This window comes from Rattus rattus, chromosome 15 (genome assembly GCF_011064425.1).
Source record: "Rattus rattus isolate New Zealand chromosome 15, Rrattus_CSIRO_v1, whole genome shotgun sequence".
NCBI lineage: Eukaryota > Metazoa > Chordata > Mammalia > Rodentia > Muridae > Rattus > Rattus rattus.
The window spans coordinates 51488676-51506246 of record NC_046168.1 but is presented as its reverse complement, the minus strand read 5'-3'; the positions used below and the strand labels follow the sequence as shown (position 1 = coordinate 51506246).

The 17571-nt window shown below is 51.0% G+C and overlaps 1 protein-coding gene across 2 annotated transcripts in view; it reads right to left on the bottom strand.

Annotated features, from left to right (window-relative positions):
• Positions 1-10231: 10231 nt before the first annotated feature.
• The window catches only part of Atp9b (ATPase phospholipid transporting 9B (putative)), a 188400-nt gene continuing 181060 nt past the window's right edge, over positions 10232-17571 (bottom strand). The window contains exons 27-30 of one of the 2 annotated variants that reach the window (XM_032885744.1): positions 15050-15107; positions 13946-14149; positions 12035-12067; positions 10232-11285 (exon numbers count right to left, since the gene is read on the bottom strand). In XM_032885744.1, the coding sequence (XP_032741635.1) occupies positions 11149-11285; positions 12035-12067; positions 13946-14149; positions 15050-15107 (432 nt within the window). In that variant the 3' untranslated portion in view covers positions 10232-11148. The remainder of the gene's footprint in view (positions 11286-12034; positions 12068-13945; positions 14150-15049; positions 15108-17571) is intronic. The other variant, XM_032885745.1, reaches the window with a different exon arrangement.

Genomic DNA, 17571 nt, shown 5'->3' with positions numbered 1-17571 from the left:
CCACTGCAAAGCAAGGCTTCAAGTTACCAGTGCAGCTTGCTCAGGCTGTCCCCACCGAGCCTGGGGGCTTTCCCCAGGGCTCCGGCTCTATCCAGACAGACAGTCTATTTTAAAGGTAGTTTACTTTTCCAAAACTGTTAAGTAAACATCACATGAAATTGACCATCTTGACCTATTTAAAGGATATTTTGTGTGTGAACACATGGGTATCCCCATGCCATGTGTGTGTGTGTGTGTGTGTGTTTTGAGTGTGGAGTGTGAGTGTGAGGGTGTGTGGTAGGTGTGTGAGTGTGTGTATGTGTTTGAGTATGTGTGTGTGGAGTGTGTGAGGGAGTGAGTGTGTATGAGGTGTGTGTGAGTGTGTGTGTGTGTGTGTGAGTGTGTGTGTGTGTGTGTGTGTGTGTGTGTGTGTGTGTGTGTGTGTGTGTGGTGTGTGTATGTGTGTGTGTGTGTGTGTGTGTGTGTGTGTGTGTGTGTGTGTGTGTGTGTGTGTGTGTGTGTGTGTGTGTGTGTGTGTAACAGAACAACTTCAGGGGCTGGCCCTCAACTTTCTTGGGGTTCTGTCCACCACTCATCTGCTTCGTGAGGGAGTGCTGTGTTACAGAGGTACCGCTGTGCTCAACTATGGGTTCTGGGAATCTGAACTCAGGTCCTCAGGTTTACACGGTGACAGCCTTCCCACTGGGTCTTCTCTGTAGCCCCGTGTTGCCCATCTGGTGCCTATTCTATGCTGTGTGACAGTTCCACTTCCATCTCTGGAACTTTTCTAAACGGAGCCTGTTCCCACCATGTCTCTGCTGGACTCCAAGCACTCTACTGTCTACTGGATCTGACACTCCCAGGCTCCATAGGAACCCTGGGGGCCGGACAGGTGGCTCCACACCGGTGTGGGGACTCAGTTCATCCGGATTCTGTTCTCAGTACACATGGTAGCTAACACATCCTTGACTTCCGTTTCAGGGGATCTAGTGCCCTCTTCTGACCTTTGTGGGCACCAGGCACCCACAGGACACACGGATTAACGCAGGCAAATATTCATATACATAAAATGAAAATTATTAATGGAGCACTGTTACACCCTGTCAGGCTTAACAGCAAATGCCCTTGAGTTTTACTGTACCGGGGCATGCACCAGGGCAGTCCCTCTTTTCTGAAGGCTGAATAGAATGTGGGATTGATGCGTTCATCTCCTTCCTCCCTCCCCTCCCTCCTCCCTCCCTCCCTCCCTCCCTCCCTCCCCCAGTCCTTCCCTCTCTACCCACTTCCTCCCTCCTTTTATCTTCTCTCCTTCCATCCCACCTTTCTCTACCTCCCTTCTCTTTCCTTGTGCTCTTTCTCTTTTCCTCCTCCTTTTCTTTCATTTCCATTCTGAGACTATCTCTAATCTCATTGGCTAGGCTGTCCTTGAACTCTTGGGCTCAAACGATCCTCCTGCCTCAGCCTCTTGAGCAGCAGTAACCATTGACACATGCCACGGTGACCAGCCAAACTTTTAGTTCCTGTGCGTCTCCCTGCCATACGCTTTGTCCTCCCCCTTCCCTCTCCTATGCAGACTCTCAGTGCCCTTTACCCATCAGGCAGTGCCCTGTACCCTATCAGTCAGTGCCCTGTACCCCATCAGTCAGTGCCCTGTATCCCATCAGTCAGTGCCCTGTACCCCATCAGTCAGTGCCCTGTACCCCATCAGTCAGTGCCCTGTACCCCATCAGTCAGTGCCCTGTACCCCATCAGTCAGTGCCCTGTATCCCATCAGTCAGCGCCCTGTACCCCATCAGTCAGTGCCCTGTACCCCATCAGTCAGTGCCCTGTACCCCATCAGTCAGTGCCCTGTACCCCATCAGTCAGTGCCCTGTACCCCATCAGTCAGTGCCCTGTACCCCATCAGTCAGTCAGTGCCCTATACCCATCTTCTTAAGCACCTACTGAGCACCTGACCATTATGTCATTACGCTCACACTGGCCTCCAGAGGAGGCCTGGGAACAGGCAGTGTGTTACTCTACAGTTTCAGTATCAATGCTCAGCATGAAGGAAGACACAGTGTTGAGACAGGTTTCTTTCTGGGACTCTGGGGTATGAAGCCACAACAGGGCCAGCGACAGCAGCAGGTCACAGTGAGGGCTCTGATTTGCCTGCTAACTGGTAGGGAGTGGAAGCCCGCTAGAGGCCTTGGCTATCCGGTGGGCAGGCTGCCCCGCAGGGCACACTGCCTCTCTCATGACGGTGATGCCCATCAGTTTTCAAACAACACATGTGGGTATTTGAGGTGCAGGCTCCAGAAATGGGCTCTATAGGAGCCTCCTTCCCCAGAGCCAATGGTATTCCCCGGCTGGTGCATGGCAAGGGTGAGAGCCAGCCTGTGGGTGGTCAGTGAAGGGGAATGGGGAGCAGGGAGAACCCAAAGGGGCAGCAGGAGATGGGGAGTACGACAGTGCTAGTATGTATTAAGAGATCAAGTGGCCCAAGGGACAGGATGTCAGCAGGCAGCCCTGGAAAGGGGTTCTTAACATGTCATGCCGTATCAGGCATGTTCTTGACGGTTTAAGTATGCCGTTACCAGGAGACCCATCATGCCCTCCAGGTCCCAGGATGCCGCTCTCCCCATTTCTGGATCCCGGGCTCCTTGGCAGCCCCCGGTGGCTCGCTCCATCATGCCTGGGTATTTTACAGTGTTGTGACTTTCCCCGATTCCTAGCTAAAGATCAGATCATGACCCATCTCTGGAACACCCCTTGTCTCTAACACTCCAACCATCCCCATGCTGGTGTTTTGGCTCCTTGATCCAGAACTGAGAACTCTGATAGGAGACACCCAGGCCTCTCATCCAGGCTGGCTTGCTGACCTACTGTTCCCATTTTCCTCCCTTTTTGTTTTGTCACAAATGGAGGGTGACAGCCACTCAGGCTGTCCCAAGAGAGGTCCTCACCTGCATGAGGCACCAGAAGATGGTGGCAGCCAGGGGATCCCCAGAGCTTCCAGAGCCTTGCTCCAGAAGCCTCTAGGCCTCTCCCTGCCCTCCCTGGACTTTCAGTTTCTAGTCTAAGACGTGCCCCACCTTCCTTCCTGGAGGTCCCCAGCCAGCTTGAGGCAGGGATGTATGGTCCCCAGCCAGACACATTCTTCACATAGCATCTGGAGCTGATATAGCTTGGAGTCAAGGTCACTCGTGGCGGAATGACCATAGGATTAAAGTCCAGAAGCTCTGTACCCATCCCTGGAAGCCATTCCATGTCCCCATTCCATGTCCCCCTGCAGTGAGAACAGCCACTGGGTTTCCTCATTCTCCCCTCATGGAGGACACCCTGGAATGGGATGCACGTGGCTGTCCTAAAGCTGCTGCTGGAGAGCTCCTGCTGAGGGCTGTTCCATGCATGCTATGATGGCGGCCATCTGTGGAACCCCATAGATATGTCATGGACATGAAGGGGCTCATCCTGGGAAACTGCATGTAGGGCATGCATGTGAAGGTGGTTAACCTGGGAAGCCCTGACACGAGTGACATGAACACACCATTAGTTACAAAACTAAGATACCCAGCAGCGCTTTCTCCCACGGACCCACAGCAGGTAATGTTAGCTTCACAACCAGGAGGAAATAACAAAGGATTCTTTACACACACACAGAGAGAGATACCAACAATTAACAGCACCCGGAGGACACAGGAGTCGGATGCATAATTGAAGGAAATGGTCCACATCTTTCTCGAGGCCCAGGTTAATCTCCTGTGTAGGACTTGACCTACATGCAGGGTCCTGAGCTGCTGCATGTAGAGGGGTCAGGCCAGGTAAGGTAGGACCTATGCTTTTGTCTTCTTTGCACTTCACCTGCCCACTCCAAGCTTGGGGGGGTGGGGTGGGGCACAAGCATCTCCAGGCTTATGGAGCGAGGTGGAGAGTTCCTAGTGTGGTGAGCACCTTATTCAACAAATGGCCAAAAGGAAAAATAAAAAAGAAGGATGCTGGGGACAGCAGGTCCTGGCAGGGTACCTCTGTTTCCAGATTAAGGATATAATGAGAAGCACAGCCTCTTTTCCAGGAGAGCCCAGGATTGCTCTAACACTGCTCTTTTGTCTTCAAAAACAGGCTGTTCTTCTCAGGGGGAAACTGAGTCAGGGCCACTCAGCGTTTAGGTCAAGAAGAAGGCTGCTGTTTGGGACTCTATGCTGGGGGACTCTATGGCTTATGGATGACACCCTGGCTGGGATGTTAGCAGTCCTGCGGCTTCTTAATGCTTCAACCCCATTTTCACATAAAACCCCAGATTTCCAACTTGCACTGATGTTAAGGCCTCATCCTCCTCCAGAGAGAAGTAGCACTTGACCCATGGCACCTTTGGGAATGTCCCAGTACATTCCCCTTGGGGATGGGCTTTCAAAGACAGCAGAACATTTGCTGCTGAACCCCACACTTGCAAAGCTGCCCACCTATGTCTGGATGGGCGCCCAGGAGGAAGAGGCATCTAGGCTGAATTGTCCAGGGCCTGGAGGGAGCAAACCAGTAGCTAGCGAGTTCCGGATCAGCAGAATGGATGGGAAGGTCTCAGCCCCCAGAGACCCCTGGCTCCTCAGGTATACAGGATGTCTCCTGTGAGCGGCAGCTCGTGAACTTCTCAGTCCCTGGCCCTGGGTTGTAGTCCTGGAGCCAGTCTCACTTGGAAGTCGGACACTGGGGCTCCATTGCAGAGGGAAATGAGCTCCCCACTTAGGCAAAACCAGATACCATCTGTACGCAAGCACCTGTGAGCAGCAGCATGTCCGTCCCTCTGTTAGAATAAAGCCAAGATTTCTCATCGGGCTCCATGAAGATGTGGCATTCAGGGACTGCTCATTCTGTCCAGAGGCATCCAGAGCAACTTGGAAGCACCGTTTCTTGGTTTCTACTGCCCCCTCCTGGGATGATCTGGAATTGCACCCACACTCAGGCACCAAAGCAGTCTGAGGGAGGGAGGGACAGTGATGCAGGGCAGTTCTTTTTAGAACTTTGTATTGATTCTTGGTGAATTTCACACCATGCACCCCAATTCCACACATCTACTCATACATTTGTATACAGCTTCCGCCCTTGTACCCTCCCTGCCAAAAGAATATTAGAAAAGTCTTTCCGCGGAAGCTATAGTGTGTCACGGTGTCACACAGCATACCCTTTCGTCCACACATCTTTACCTACAAATGTTCATTGCGAGGAGTCCTTGATCTGTTTGGAGGCCTCTGGCTTCTGCTACACTACACTGGATTCTCAAGGGACTTGTCTTGGGTATTCTGTTGTAGCCCTGTGTCATGGAGATCCTATAGCTTTGGACCTGCAAGATCAACCCTTTCACGCACTCCAGTAGATCATAGATGGGGTAGATGTTGGGGTGAGCCAACTCAGAGCTTTGGAGCTAAGACTGGGAGCTAGCTGAGTTGGTCAGTCCACCAGTTCTCCTGCTCCCATACCACCAGGATGAGCTCTCCAGCAGTGCCTCTCAGCTAACTCACCCAATCCTGTAGCAGTAAGGGTCAGGGTCAGCTCTTCTGTTCTCAGGTCCTCAGGGTTGGCTCACCCACGCCTTTGCTACAAAGGCCAGCCCTGCCATGCTGCTGCCCAGGTGAGGTGCAGGGATTCGCTCTTCTGAGTGCTGCAGCCAGAGAAAGGTGGAGCTAGCTCTCCCATTCCCGTGACCTCGGGACTAGCTCACCTACCTGCCACAGGCTGTGAGGGGCACAGGGTCATCTCTCCCAGTGGAGGACATTTTTATAAACTGACAGGTTGGTGTCATGTGCATGGGTGGGAGCCAGAACTAGACACTTTTCCCCTAGGGCCCTTTTCAGATGGACATCCTGGTCTGTCAAGTCTCTGACCAATAATGCCCAAAGGCAGGCTAGAGGGGAGTGGAGAGATGAACACATACCCTGCCGAATCCTGAGGACACCTGCAAGGAGCAGGGGGAGGATGAGTGGCTTGGCATGGTTGTGCAAGTTATGGTCCTAGCTGGGCAGCTTTGATAGAGGGATGTGAAGGTCAGCCAGTCTTGGATGAGGAGGGAGGTGTGGCTAAGGTTGAAACTGGTACCCTGTGGAGTCCCTGGTTGGCGTACTTGGGGATAAGGGAGAGGTACAGGTCCAGCTGGGTGGACAAAGGTGCTTGTCATTGTCCAGCTCTATGACCTCAGCCCATTCAATCCCTTCAGGTCTTGTATGGTAGCCGGGATGTACTAGCAAGGACGATTTAGGGACTTGCATGAGTGTGGCCCTATAGTTTGAGAAGCCGCATAGCCAGGTCCACACACGTACCGCTCTGAATGCAAGGCCAGTTCAGCTCTCTGCACTCTGAGAAACCTGTTAAACTTCTGTGCCTCAGTTTCTCCAGCCCTTACTTATTGCTACTGCACTCTCCAAGCACATCTGTGGTACTATGCTGTTCTCAGGAGGAATGAAGTCTTGCTAGGCCAGTCAAGAATGCCGGTGCAGGTGCAAGACTCCAAATGCGGTGGGGCAAGAAGATGCATGAGGAAGATAGCATGCAACAGAGCTGTGGGACTGACCCTAGCCAAAGTGACCACTGGGTGGTGAGAGTGACAGGTTGCAGCCTTCCCTCCTGGATCTACAGCACCCCCTCTGACCCCAAGGTGTCCTGTCCCTTGGCAACACAAGGCTCCAAGCTTTGGCAGGCAAGCATTTCCTAGGGCACGGGACCTGAGCTTTTTGATCCCTGGTTCAGGCAGGTCCTTCCCACCTGGGCTGGTTCATAAGTACTGGCCCACACAGGGGCCGTCCATAGGTCATGACTTGGAGTCACAGACAAATATACTCACAGTCGACTGGGTCTACCAACTGGCTTTCCTTTCAGAAAGAAACCAGTAATCCTAAGCGCTGCTGCCCAGGTCTTACATGTCTGACCTGGCCACTCAGTAGGTGTTCACTCACCTGAGCTCTCAGTTCCCGGTAGGTCTGCATTATCTTTAGAACTTTACAAAAAAAGTTAAAACAATGAATTGTGAGGAAGACCCCTGCCCCTGTCTCTGAGCTAAGGACCAGGGATAGGCCACAGTGCCACTGTTGCCTGCCTGTCACAGGATGTTCTGCAAGCCCCAAGAATGTTACCAAAGGCTGGGGGTGGGGGGCATTTCCAGACAAGTGTTGTGGACAAGTGTGGGTCCTAGTCAGAGGTGGGGCCTAGTGGGAGGTTCTAGGTCACTGGGGTTGTGCCTTGAAGGGGTGTTGGGAACCCTGACCCCTTCCTCTGCCTCTCTGCTTCCTGTCTACTCGAGTACAGCTGTGATCCTAGCACGCACTCCTTGATGCCCCAGAAACTGGGAACTAAATGAACCTTTATGCTTTTCTGACCTCCCTGGGTCTGCTCTGCACTGACCCTGGAGACCACCTGCTGCTGTGTCTGGTCAATGCAACCACTGGTGGGAATTTAGTCTCTTTTCCTCAGCAGCCTTGGCAGCAGGGTCAGATGACCGTCTGGCTTCTGGGATTATTGGCCACAGTGTGACCCTTTCTCTGCTGATACATTTTTTGCTTCTAGTCTTTGCTTGCTTTGCTATTTCTCTCCCTACCTTCCCAAAAGTGAAGTCTATAAGTGTATAAGCATTTAAATCTATAAATCAAATCCCTCATTTGATTGGCATTGACTCTGTCAAATTTTGACATTAAGTTCAAAATTGTTTTGCCTACTTTAGAAGTAACCATCTGGCTCTTCTGTTTTGTGAAACAGGGTCTTGTTACGTAGACCTCTCCGTCCTGGCTATTTGGGCCTCTCTTGTTTTGTGAAACAGGGTCTTGTTACGTAGATCTCTCTGTCCTGGCTATTTGGGCCTCTCTTGGGGCTCTGCTGGTGTTTTCTGCAGAGGCTGGGTGCACAGAACCTCGTACTGCGGGCAGTCTTGACAGTGTCACTTTAACTCCTCCATCCTTCCAGGTTTGCCACTACTGATGGTGGTAAAGATGCCAATCACAGAGGTGGCTGCTTTAGTGGGTGTCAGCACTTGCTATGCAAGTGTGAACTTAATTCAAGTCCCTAACACATAAAAATCTAGGTGTGGTTGTTTGCAAGCTGGTGAGGCAGATGAAGGATCACTGGGGAAATGTTGGCTACCGGATTGAGGGATTTTGTCTTAAAGGGGTAAGTCAGGGAGTGACAGAGTGGGCCATCTAATATCCCTACCTGGTCTCCACATACGCATATGTGAGAACACCTACATATACACATGCACACACCACACACACCTTATAAATACTAAGGGAAATCTTCAAAACGTAGCCTAGAGTGTTGTTGTTCATCTACTTAACAGAATTTCCATCAAGGGTTCTCTTTGTCCTGAGTGAGTTTGTATTATGCAGTCTGCTGTGAATGGCAATGTCGTAGACGCCTGGCTTCATGTTGGCACACTGCCATTGCTCCATCAGTTTGCTTCCGGTCCACTGTGCCTTTGTCCAGTATGTAGTCTGCTTGCTTGCAGTTGGGTCACCTGTCTTTTGAGTAAGACCTCTAGTACACGCATGGAAGTCACCTTCACACGGAGCACCCCACACCCCTCTTTGCAAGGATGGAAATGTAGATATGCTTGAACGCTGCACAGGAGGATGGTCCCTAGGCCTCCCTCAGAGGTGGAGGAGCACCTGGTCTTTCTACTAGTGTCTCTGCAGGGCTCTGAGCACCACAGGAAGGAACCAATGGGTACTTAAACTATCTGTTATGGTTCTATGGGACTTGCAGGCTTCACAAAGTGTCAGAAAAAAAAAGCGTAGTGGGTCCTAGGCTGAAATGTTATGAGGTCATGAAAAGTTCATCCACTCACCCAACCACCTAGCATCTATACCCATCTGTTTAGCTACACATCTATTTACCTGCCTATCTGCTTTTTACTTACCTACTGGGCTGGCCATCCATCCATCCATCCATCCATCCACCCACCCACCCACCCATCCACTGATCTGCCTCTTCACCCATTAATCTATCCACTCATCTATCTGCCTGCCTGTCCACCTCTCTGTCTAGCTACCTACCCATCATCTGGCCACCTGGCCACAGCTTCCTCATTCTTCCTTGTACAGGACCACCATGCCTGCCTCCCTGGCCTTCCTGTAGCACTGTTGCAGCTCTGCTCCACTGTTCCGCACGCTGCCTCTGCTCATCAGCTCCTCTGTCCCAGTGCTGCTTACTTCTTGGCATGAATGGATCTTTTCTGGTCTTGGCTCAGCTCCACCTCCGGGGAGTTTCTCCACTCGCTATCTGTCCTGCCAGTTTCCCTGCATACACATTTTTATGTATAATGAGCAAGGTCATGTGTGTCATGTCATACATGTACTGGAGGAACTTGGGGAAGGTTTCCTGCCTCGGAGTTTCCAAAGGGGAGGAAGGTTGGGACCAAGGTCAGGACCCTTCTTTACAGCAGAGGAGGGAGGAGGCCCGCGGAAGACACAGAAGCAGTGCTCACCAGCAGGCAGGCCTGTCCACGAGAATCTCTGGAGCCACGACAGCTTCAGAGTTGAAAACCACACCCAACAAGGTTGTGTCAGAAGCCAGCAGGAACGCAATGCTGCCCCTCAACATGGCTTCTCCCCGACACTTGACAAGCTACTTTATAGGACTGAGGTAGATTGGGTAATGATCCTTCATTAAGCAGCTGTTTTCTTCAGTCCGAGTCACCATGTGCCAGGTGTCTGCCCAGGGCTTCCTCTTGTCCCTGTCACATTTGACCTGAACAGCGGCATCCTGAAGGGGAGGTGATGTTCACGTCATGGATGAGAAACCACACTGGCTTCCCACAGCCTCTAATAGGACTTCATGCATCTTGACTTCTGAAGTCTTAAAGCCCAACTCCTGCTCTGTATCCATCACCGTGGGCAGAAGGCCTGGGCATGAAGGCAGCTGAACCACGGAGGGTCCTGGCAGTTTTCTGAGGCTTTCTGCAACTCTGACAAGCATGCTGGTTGGGTGAGTGATCTGCCTATGTCCTGACCCAAGCATCGTGTCCTCAGTCCATTGCCTTCCGGCATTTTCTTAATTGACGCTGTATCAATGAGGAGATGGGGCCATCACAAAGTCAGGTCATACATGCTGGTCAGTGACCTCTGGGCTCCCTCGTTCAGCAGGGAGAAAACCTGCCTGTGAACTGACAACAAACAGTGACACCTTGTGGAGAATATAAGGAACAGCTTTTCTGGTGCAATTGTGTCTGGAAAGAGAATGTGCTCGAACACCCAGAAGGTTCCTAACTAACAACAAAGACACTGCAGTCAGAAGGCACTGTGGGATGGAAGCGGCTTTATTTGCGGCCACTGTCTCTCCTCTGGGACGCGGTACTCACAGGAGGTCCTGCAAACACTCACAACCTGCTAGGCTAGGGTGATCTCAGGGCTCCACCCACAGCTTGTGCTTCCCCAGGGGTCAGGACCTGAGGGGCCCACATTTGAGGGGAAGTCGAGCTGAAGAGCACAGCATATACAAAAGACCAGTGCAGAGGAGACTCCCACAGCCTGCTTTCAAGCCCGAAGAGCCGAGGCCGAGAGGTCCACTGTGTCAGGCACACAGTGTACAGTGTAGAGCTGCACTCACAGTGCCTGGGGCTAACTCTAAAGAGCTCCATCAGCCCTCAGTGCAGCCCTGGACAGAGGCTCTGCCGTCCGTCGCAGGCTCAGAGGGTGTAACACATGGACTGAGCGTGTAACACATGGACTAGGTTCTCCTACTCGGGAAGCAAAGCACTGTGGTTGGTGCTGTGGCAGCACAGGACAGCCGAGCTCTACGTAAACAGTCTGAGTATGGTTTACAGGTATAAAAACGCATCAGCTAATAGCAATGCCTTGAGGGGTGGTTTACATTCATAGCTGCAACGGAATCAGGACAGCAGAAGTGTCACTGCTTGGCCGCCTGGGCTTGTGTGTGTGTGGTGTCCACTGAAAAGCAAGACTGCATCTGAGGAGGAGTGCCTGTGGCAGAGGGTGTCTCCTGAGGTGCAGTGGCATGTGCAGCCATGGCATCAGTCTTAGCAGGAATTACGCATCTGGTGCTCAGGAGCAAGCCTGCCCAGCTCTGCTGAGGCTGTCAGCAGCTGTACACTGCTTCAGTAGAGACACTAGCGAGTGAGTGGGGCCAGGTGAGCTCAGCCCTCAGCCCACCAGCAGTGCCAGTCCCTCATGCTGCCCACCGCATGAGTCATACTCAGGAGGACAGCTTGGAGTAGCTGGGAGGGGACAACTTTCTCTTCAAGTACTTGAGTACGTAGAGTGGGAGGCAGCTGACCACAGTGATAGCTGATACTTTCCACAAGAAGGTCACAGTTGTGATGAAGGCAACATCTGTCAGGAGGAGGTAGAGGAGAATGAGTGCCAACTATGGGAGCTCCCGGTCCCTAAGATTGTAGCCACAGCCCAGACTGAGCCCCCTCAGGATCCCCAGAGCCATTGGCTGCATCCTGGCTGTGCAGAACAGGTTTGTCCTTGACCTCAGCTGTCTTACTGCACAGTGGTTTAATCTGTACACCTGTCCAGTGTGTGCTTCTCTCAACAGTGAGCACAGCTGGCACTGGGAAGGGCTTGCACACGACCGACAGGCAGCCAGTACCTGCAGTATGACTTATAGGCCATGCGCCTTGCTGCTCTGAGGACACAGGTTCCCGTTCTGTTAACCAGGCCATGGGTGCCCTCATGTGCAAGCCTCATGCAAGCTGCAGAAACTACAAGCTGCAGAGACCTCGGACTGCTGAGAGCAGCCGCACTGAGAGGCCCTGCTCCCAGTCACACTCTCATATCAGGAACTGGAGCCCAGGCTGTGCTCACGTCCAGCTGGAGGGAGCCTCCAGCAAGTCTGTCTTAGGGAAGGACCACAGGCTAGACCCCAGACTTCCCTCATCTAGCTAGACAGCTCCTAGGAGCACACGTGTAGAGCAGGGGCTCAGGTACATTCATGAGGCTTCCCTGAGATAACAATGCCAAGTTAGCGGAAGACTGGTTTTTATTTAAAAATTTAAAGAATTAGTTTAGCATGCTTATCAATGTTATTTTTGCTAGATTTCTATACTCTGGAAGGGAATAACAACTTTACCTACCTAAGAAAGCGCCAAAAGACACTCTGCCTATACCTGTGCCGAGAGAACACATGAACAAGGCAGGTGAAGGACAGATTAAAAGAGGCTCAGACATTTTACGTGGTTAGTTAGCTGTTGATTAGAGAAATGCATTAAAAAGCAGTAGAATGTAATGTTAGCATGGAATGCACTTAGTTGGGATTTTAACCCTTCCTTCCATTGCCTGCTGCCACATCCTCCTTTAAGCAGATGACAATGTAACAATTATGTCACTAGCTTGGAAGCAAACACCCACACGTTCCCTGATCTGCGTCAGTGTCTAGGAGTGCCCACTGTACAACTCTGCCCCACCTGAGCGGCTTTCAGGCTTCTAATGCCTGCCCCATGCATGAGAAGGGGGCCTGACAGGGGTCAGACAGCATCAATCTGCAGGAGGAGCATGGGGCACAGAGGCAACAGCCCCGCCTAGGGTCCTGTGACAGGCTGTTCTGTGTCATGTGTGTCACTTCCATGTATAGACTCCACTGTACGTGTGCCTGTTACAGCAGTGAACTACAGAATGACCATCTGTCTTCCACCCTAGCGCTTTGACTGTCTGTGCACAGTGATAGACACATGCTGAAATGAATGCTATAAAGCAAACCTTTCCCTATAGGAGAGTGTGGTTCACATATTCTCATTTGAAGCCCTTTCTTACACGCCAGATACACCATGCTTCCTTTAGTGTCCAGCTAACTTTCCACTTCCCATTCGTATCATTCCTTGCCTGCTGTAAAGAGATGGCCCTGTAGCAACTGGACTCACTCACTGTGGCTGTGATTTAGGACCTGGAGCGGGTTTGTATTCATCAGTGTGCAAACTTCACACTCATCACCCAAAGTCACAGTGTCCCCATGTTGATGTGCAGGGTCCACAGGAATGTGACTAACGTGTGTGGACCACTGCCAAGATGAAAACTTGCTGCTGTCATGGGTGTGAAGATCACAAGAGGAACATGGAAAGGTTTCTCCTTTTGGAAGCCTGGGGCCTTTCCTTTTGTATCAAGAAGTCTCCTGCCTGGCTTTCAGGCAGCTAGAATCATGGGTGCACGGACCATATCCATACCATATCCCCACTCTGCTTTCAACTCCAGGAAGCTGGGACTTCCCACACTCTAGGAGCCCAGTGAGGCCCCACGCTTAGCAAGACGCAGACAAGCACATCATCCTCTCTGCCCAGCCACGCAGACCAGGTTGACATGATCTGGCTTCTTCCATTTGGAGCCTCTGGCTGGGAAGAAGAGTGATGAAACCTAGCTGTTCGTGACAGAGTGGGCCAGGAGCGGGCAGACCAGTGCTAAGGGGCATGGGAGGACAGAGGAGTGTAGGTTCTCAGATAGGGACTCCTGAGGAAACCCAGCACACTTCACGTAGGATCTTTTTTCTTAGGAACCTGAGCTTAGGGAAGCACCATAGTCCCCAGGCCTCCTGACAAGTAAATCACAATGAGCTGGGTTGGGGAAAGGTCAGGAACGAGATGGAAGCGTCAGGCCTGGGCTCCACGCTAAGGAGGCACTGGTGAAGACACCCTCTTTACATGGTGAGGAGCCTAAGGCTGCCATCGAGAGCCTGACTGGGCTGCTCGGGCTGCTGTAACTTCTGCAGACAGCGGAAGGAAGTGGGACACATGTGGCTCAAGCCTTGAAGCAGTCAGTGTCTCCACCATGAAAACATAAACAGTGCAGCTCTATAGGGAACATGAGTGAAGCAGGCATCAGTACGGTGCTGAAGGTCTTCATTTTATAAATCACTACCAGATTTTTATCTTTCCATAAAAATAGCCTGTGTGGTAAAGCTTTCTGCTATGGCATTTGTCCATAAGAGACGGTGGAGGTGATGATGGCCAAGGGTTAGGATCACTCGCAGATAATAAATCAAAGCCTCGAGCACTTACCAAAATACTCATTGAGAAAAGCGAGGGAGGCAACGTAGCAGCCCAGGCTGAGGAACTCCGCCACCACCATCAGCCAGTGCCACGTCCTGATAGTCAGGGCCACCATGAGCAGCTCGGTCAGGATCAGTGCTGTGAAGGAGATGGCCACAACATGGACAAACTCGGCCTCGAAGAGCAGCAGGGCCCCGTACATGAGGATGCCTCCTGGAGGAAAGAGTGGCCTTTCTCAGGGCAGCGTCCTTGCTGGCCTGGAAACTGCACTGTCATGTGACCTAGCTAGAAAGGGGGCATAGTAACAGCTGGCTCAAACACAGAAACGGGGACCAGGGACACAGACGGTCTTCACGGGGATGGAAACTGAACTGTGGTGTTTGCAGAGACTCACAGACTTTAAAGATCTACAGGAAGCCAACTTCCCCTTTGGCTGACTTCGCAGTATGTCTCACATGAGCCCTCTGATCGGCCGGCCAGTCAGTCATGCTAGGATAATCTGTCCCTCACTGGAACTCTAGCAGAGGGCAACGGTTTCCCATTTCATAACAGATGTCTCAAAGCCTCACTCTCATCGCTCTATGAAGAAGACCACTGTGCTTATTAAGGTGTTCTGACCAGCTGACACACGACAGTTAACAGTACCAGTTTGGGCTGGGGAATGCAGCCGAGTAGGCAGAATCCTGGCATCACACAAACTGGGCAGTGACACCCCTGGAACCCAGCACTTGGAAGGAGGGAATGAAAGGGTCAGGAGGTCAACAACAGCTCAGTTACATAATGGGTTTGACCAAACCCACCCTGGGCTACATGAGACCCCATCTCTAAAATTCAAAACCCCACAACAAACCCCAAAACTCTCCCCAGACTATCAATCAATCCATACATCCATATGCTGGAAGGCCAGTCTACCAGAGAGACACAGGACTGTATTTAACTATTAGAGGTATTTTAAGCTGTTGCTATTTAATTTGCAGGTGAAGACAATATTGCTAAGACAACACAGACAAACAGACAAATCCCCACGTTGTTGGGGACGTTCAGTGATGAACGGACATGGATGGGAAGATGCATGTTACAGGACACGTCTGGTAAAGTCAGGGTCCATCTTACCTTGGTAAATACTGATCAAAACCCAGATGAGGAAGGTCTTGAAGGAAAGGGATCTTCCCTGGGGAAACAGTGGAAGAGTCTGTTAGGACAGCAGGACAGTATGCCCGACTACGTCCCCAAGGGTCCTGGGCCTACCTCCACGCTGTCTAGCTGCCTTGCTGGGCACCGTGGGTGTGTACTGAATGCCCGTGGATGGCGGGACTTTCATGTGCCCTCTCATCTCATCTGTGGATTCTGAGTAACCAAGAAATGGGTGCCTACAGACAAACGCTTCACTGAACTAGGAGATAAAGACTGACAAAATGTTTTTCTCTCTCCTTTGCTACTTTTTGGAAATAATGTTTATTTCTCAGTTTCCTCTGGACCCCACTCCCCCAAATGAAAATGGTGATGATACTTCAGTTATGACATCCTAGCTGAAGTAAAATTTTCTGACTTGTTAATCATTTCAGGAAAATCTGCCACAGTAGTAAACCCAGCATAGAGAGATGGAATGGACTCTCATGGACTCTGCTTCACCATTTGACCTGAGCACAGGCTACCAGGGCGAGCCAGGGATAAGAGACGCTGCCTATGCACTCATCCCACCGAGTCTCTCAGCTTAAGACACTGCAATAAAGGAAACACAGTCGTGCGCTCAGTCCCACTCTCCGTGCTAGAGAGCTGCCGGGACGCATGCCGGAAGGAGGGAGGGTGTGCCTCTCATCTATGGAGCTCTTGCACACATGGTCCACAATGGGGGAGCCTGGTCAGCCAGCCTCAGCTTCTGCTTCTACCTGTGTGCCTCCCTCCCGGCACACCGTGATGTGAGTGAATCAGAGTCCAAAGTTCTACATTTAATGTTTCCCTTTCCTCAGCCTCTCTCTCCTGGGAGCCTTTCTTGTAGCGAATTCGGGCTTATGTGCCTACAAGGAAAGGCTGACTGCTGTGGGGCCCAGAAGACACATCAGGTATGCAAGGCAACAACACACCAAAGCTAGAGCCCACTGCACTGGTGACTGTTAGGAACCTTAATGATGAACGTATGCAATGGGAGGATGAAGAGACAGCTCAGGAGTTGAGGGAACTTAATGCCCTTCCAACTTGCCACATACAGCTCCAGTTCCAGGGGATGAAGACATTCTGTGGCCTCTGGACCCCTGCACACATGCTGGGCACGTATGTATGTATGTATGTATGTATGTATGTATGTATGTATGTACAGGCGCAGACTACAATTCAAGTTGTATTTTAACTGTAAACAACAGCTACACCTTTATTAAATATTTTCCTTGGTTGCTTACAAATGGATCTGTTAAGAGACCTCTGTGGTAAAATATATCAGCCACAGAAGCAATCCATTTACTGTGGACTTCAAGCTGATTATGAAACGGCTTTTCCTGATATAAAATGTCTGCTCTGTTCAGTGACAAAATGTCACTCATTCACGTCTCTGCCCATGGCACAGTATGAGCACACAGCTCAGGAGTGACATCCGTGTCCAACATACACCTCCTGCTTTGACCTTGCAGTTCTTCTCTTCTATGAAAGACAGAGAATAGCATGCACCTCCATATGCCATACAATGAACACATAGAGACTCAGAATGACAGCACATTCAATGGGTGTCACCACCGATGTGTCTCCAATTAAATATTTGACTGTAGATAAAAAAATACAGGGGTTGGGGGGTTTAGCTCAGTGGTAGAGCGCTTGCCTAGGAAGCACAAGGCCCTGGGTTCGGTCCCCAGCTCAAAAAAAAAAAAAAAAAAAAAAAAAAAAAATTCTACAAAAGGGTTTATTAACCTCAAGATGAATAAAAAATCATTAATATGAAAGCACAAAGTGTCACTGGTATAGAATGCATGTGCAGCTCACAAGTGACATGTGTTTATGACACACAGAAGTGGACTGGAACCATGCTGTAGTTATGTGCAAGCTATAGGTGTGTATACTACTGTGCACACATGAGCAGATCTGTCCTCTGGGTGCCAGCAGAGGGACATTCTTGGCTTCTCAGATGTTTCAGGACTCCCTCTTTCATTACAGTATTCTTCCAGCCCATCTCAACTTACTTTGTTTCTTAACAGAGGCACAGCGAAGGATCCCTTTTCTCTCATATTCCCAAGGTTGGAATGGGAACGAGGGGTGCGGGGTGGGAGGGACAACACAACTGTAGTACAAATATACGGCAGAGTCAACCATGAAATGAAAGAGAATGGGATAGAAACTCACAAAGAGCAAACCACAGGTTGTTTGATGCACAGAGTGATGTCACAGAAAGACCTGTTAAGCTAGCTGGTCACTTTGCCACTGCTCTAGACTGTGCAATCTGATAGGTGGCTTACTGCCCTCAGTCAATCTGCATCTGCGCCAGAGGCAGGGCTGACACACACAGTTCAAAAGATCACTCGGTGCTCCCAGGGAAGCTGTGATAGCCGAGGACAGTTGCCACAGTCACCAGCCTGGCCAGCACTTGCTACACCCACAGACAATCAGCAACAATTGGTACTAAATATTGAACGGGGGTACCACCTTGGCTA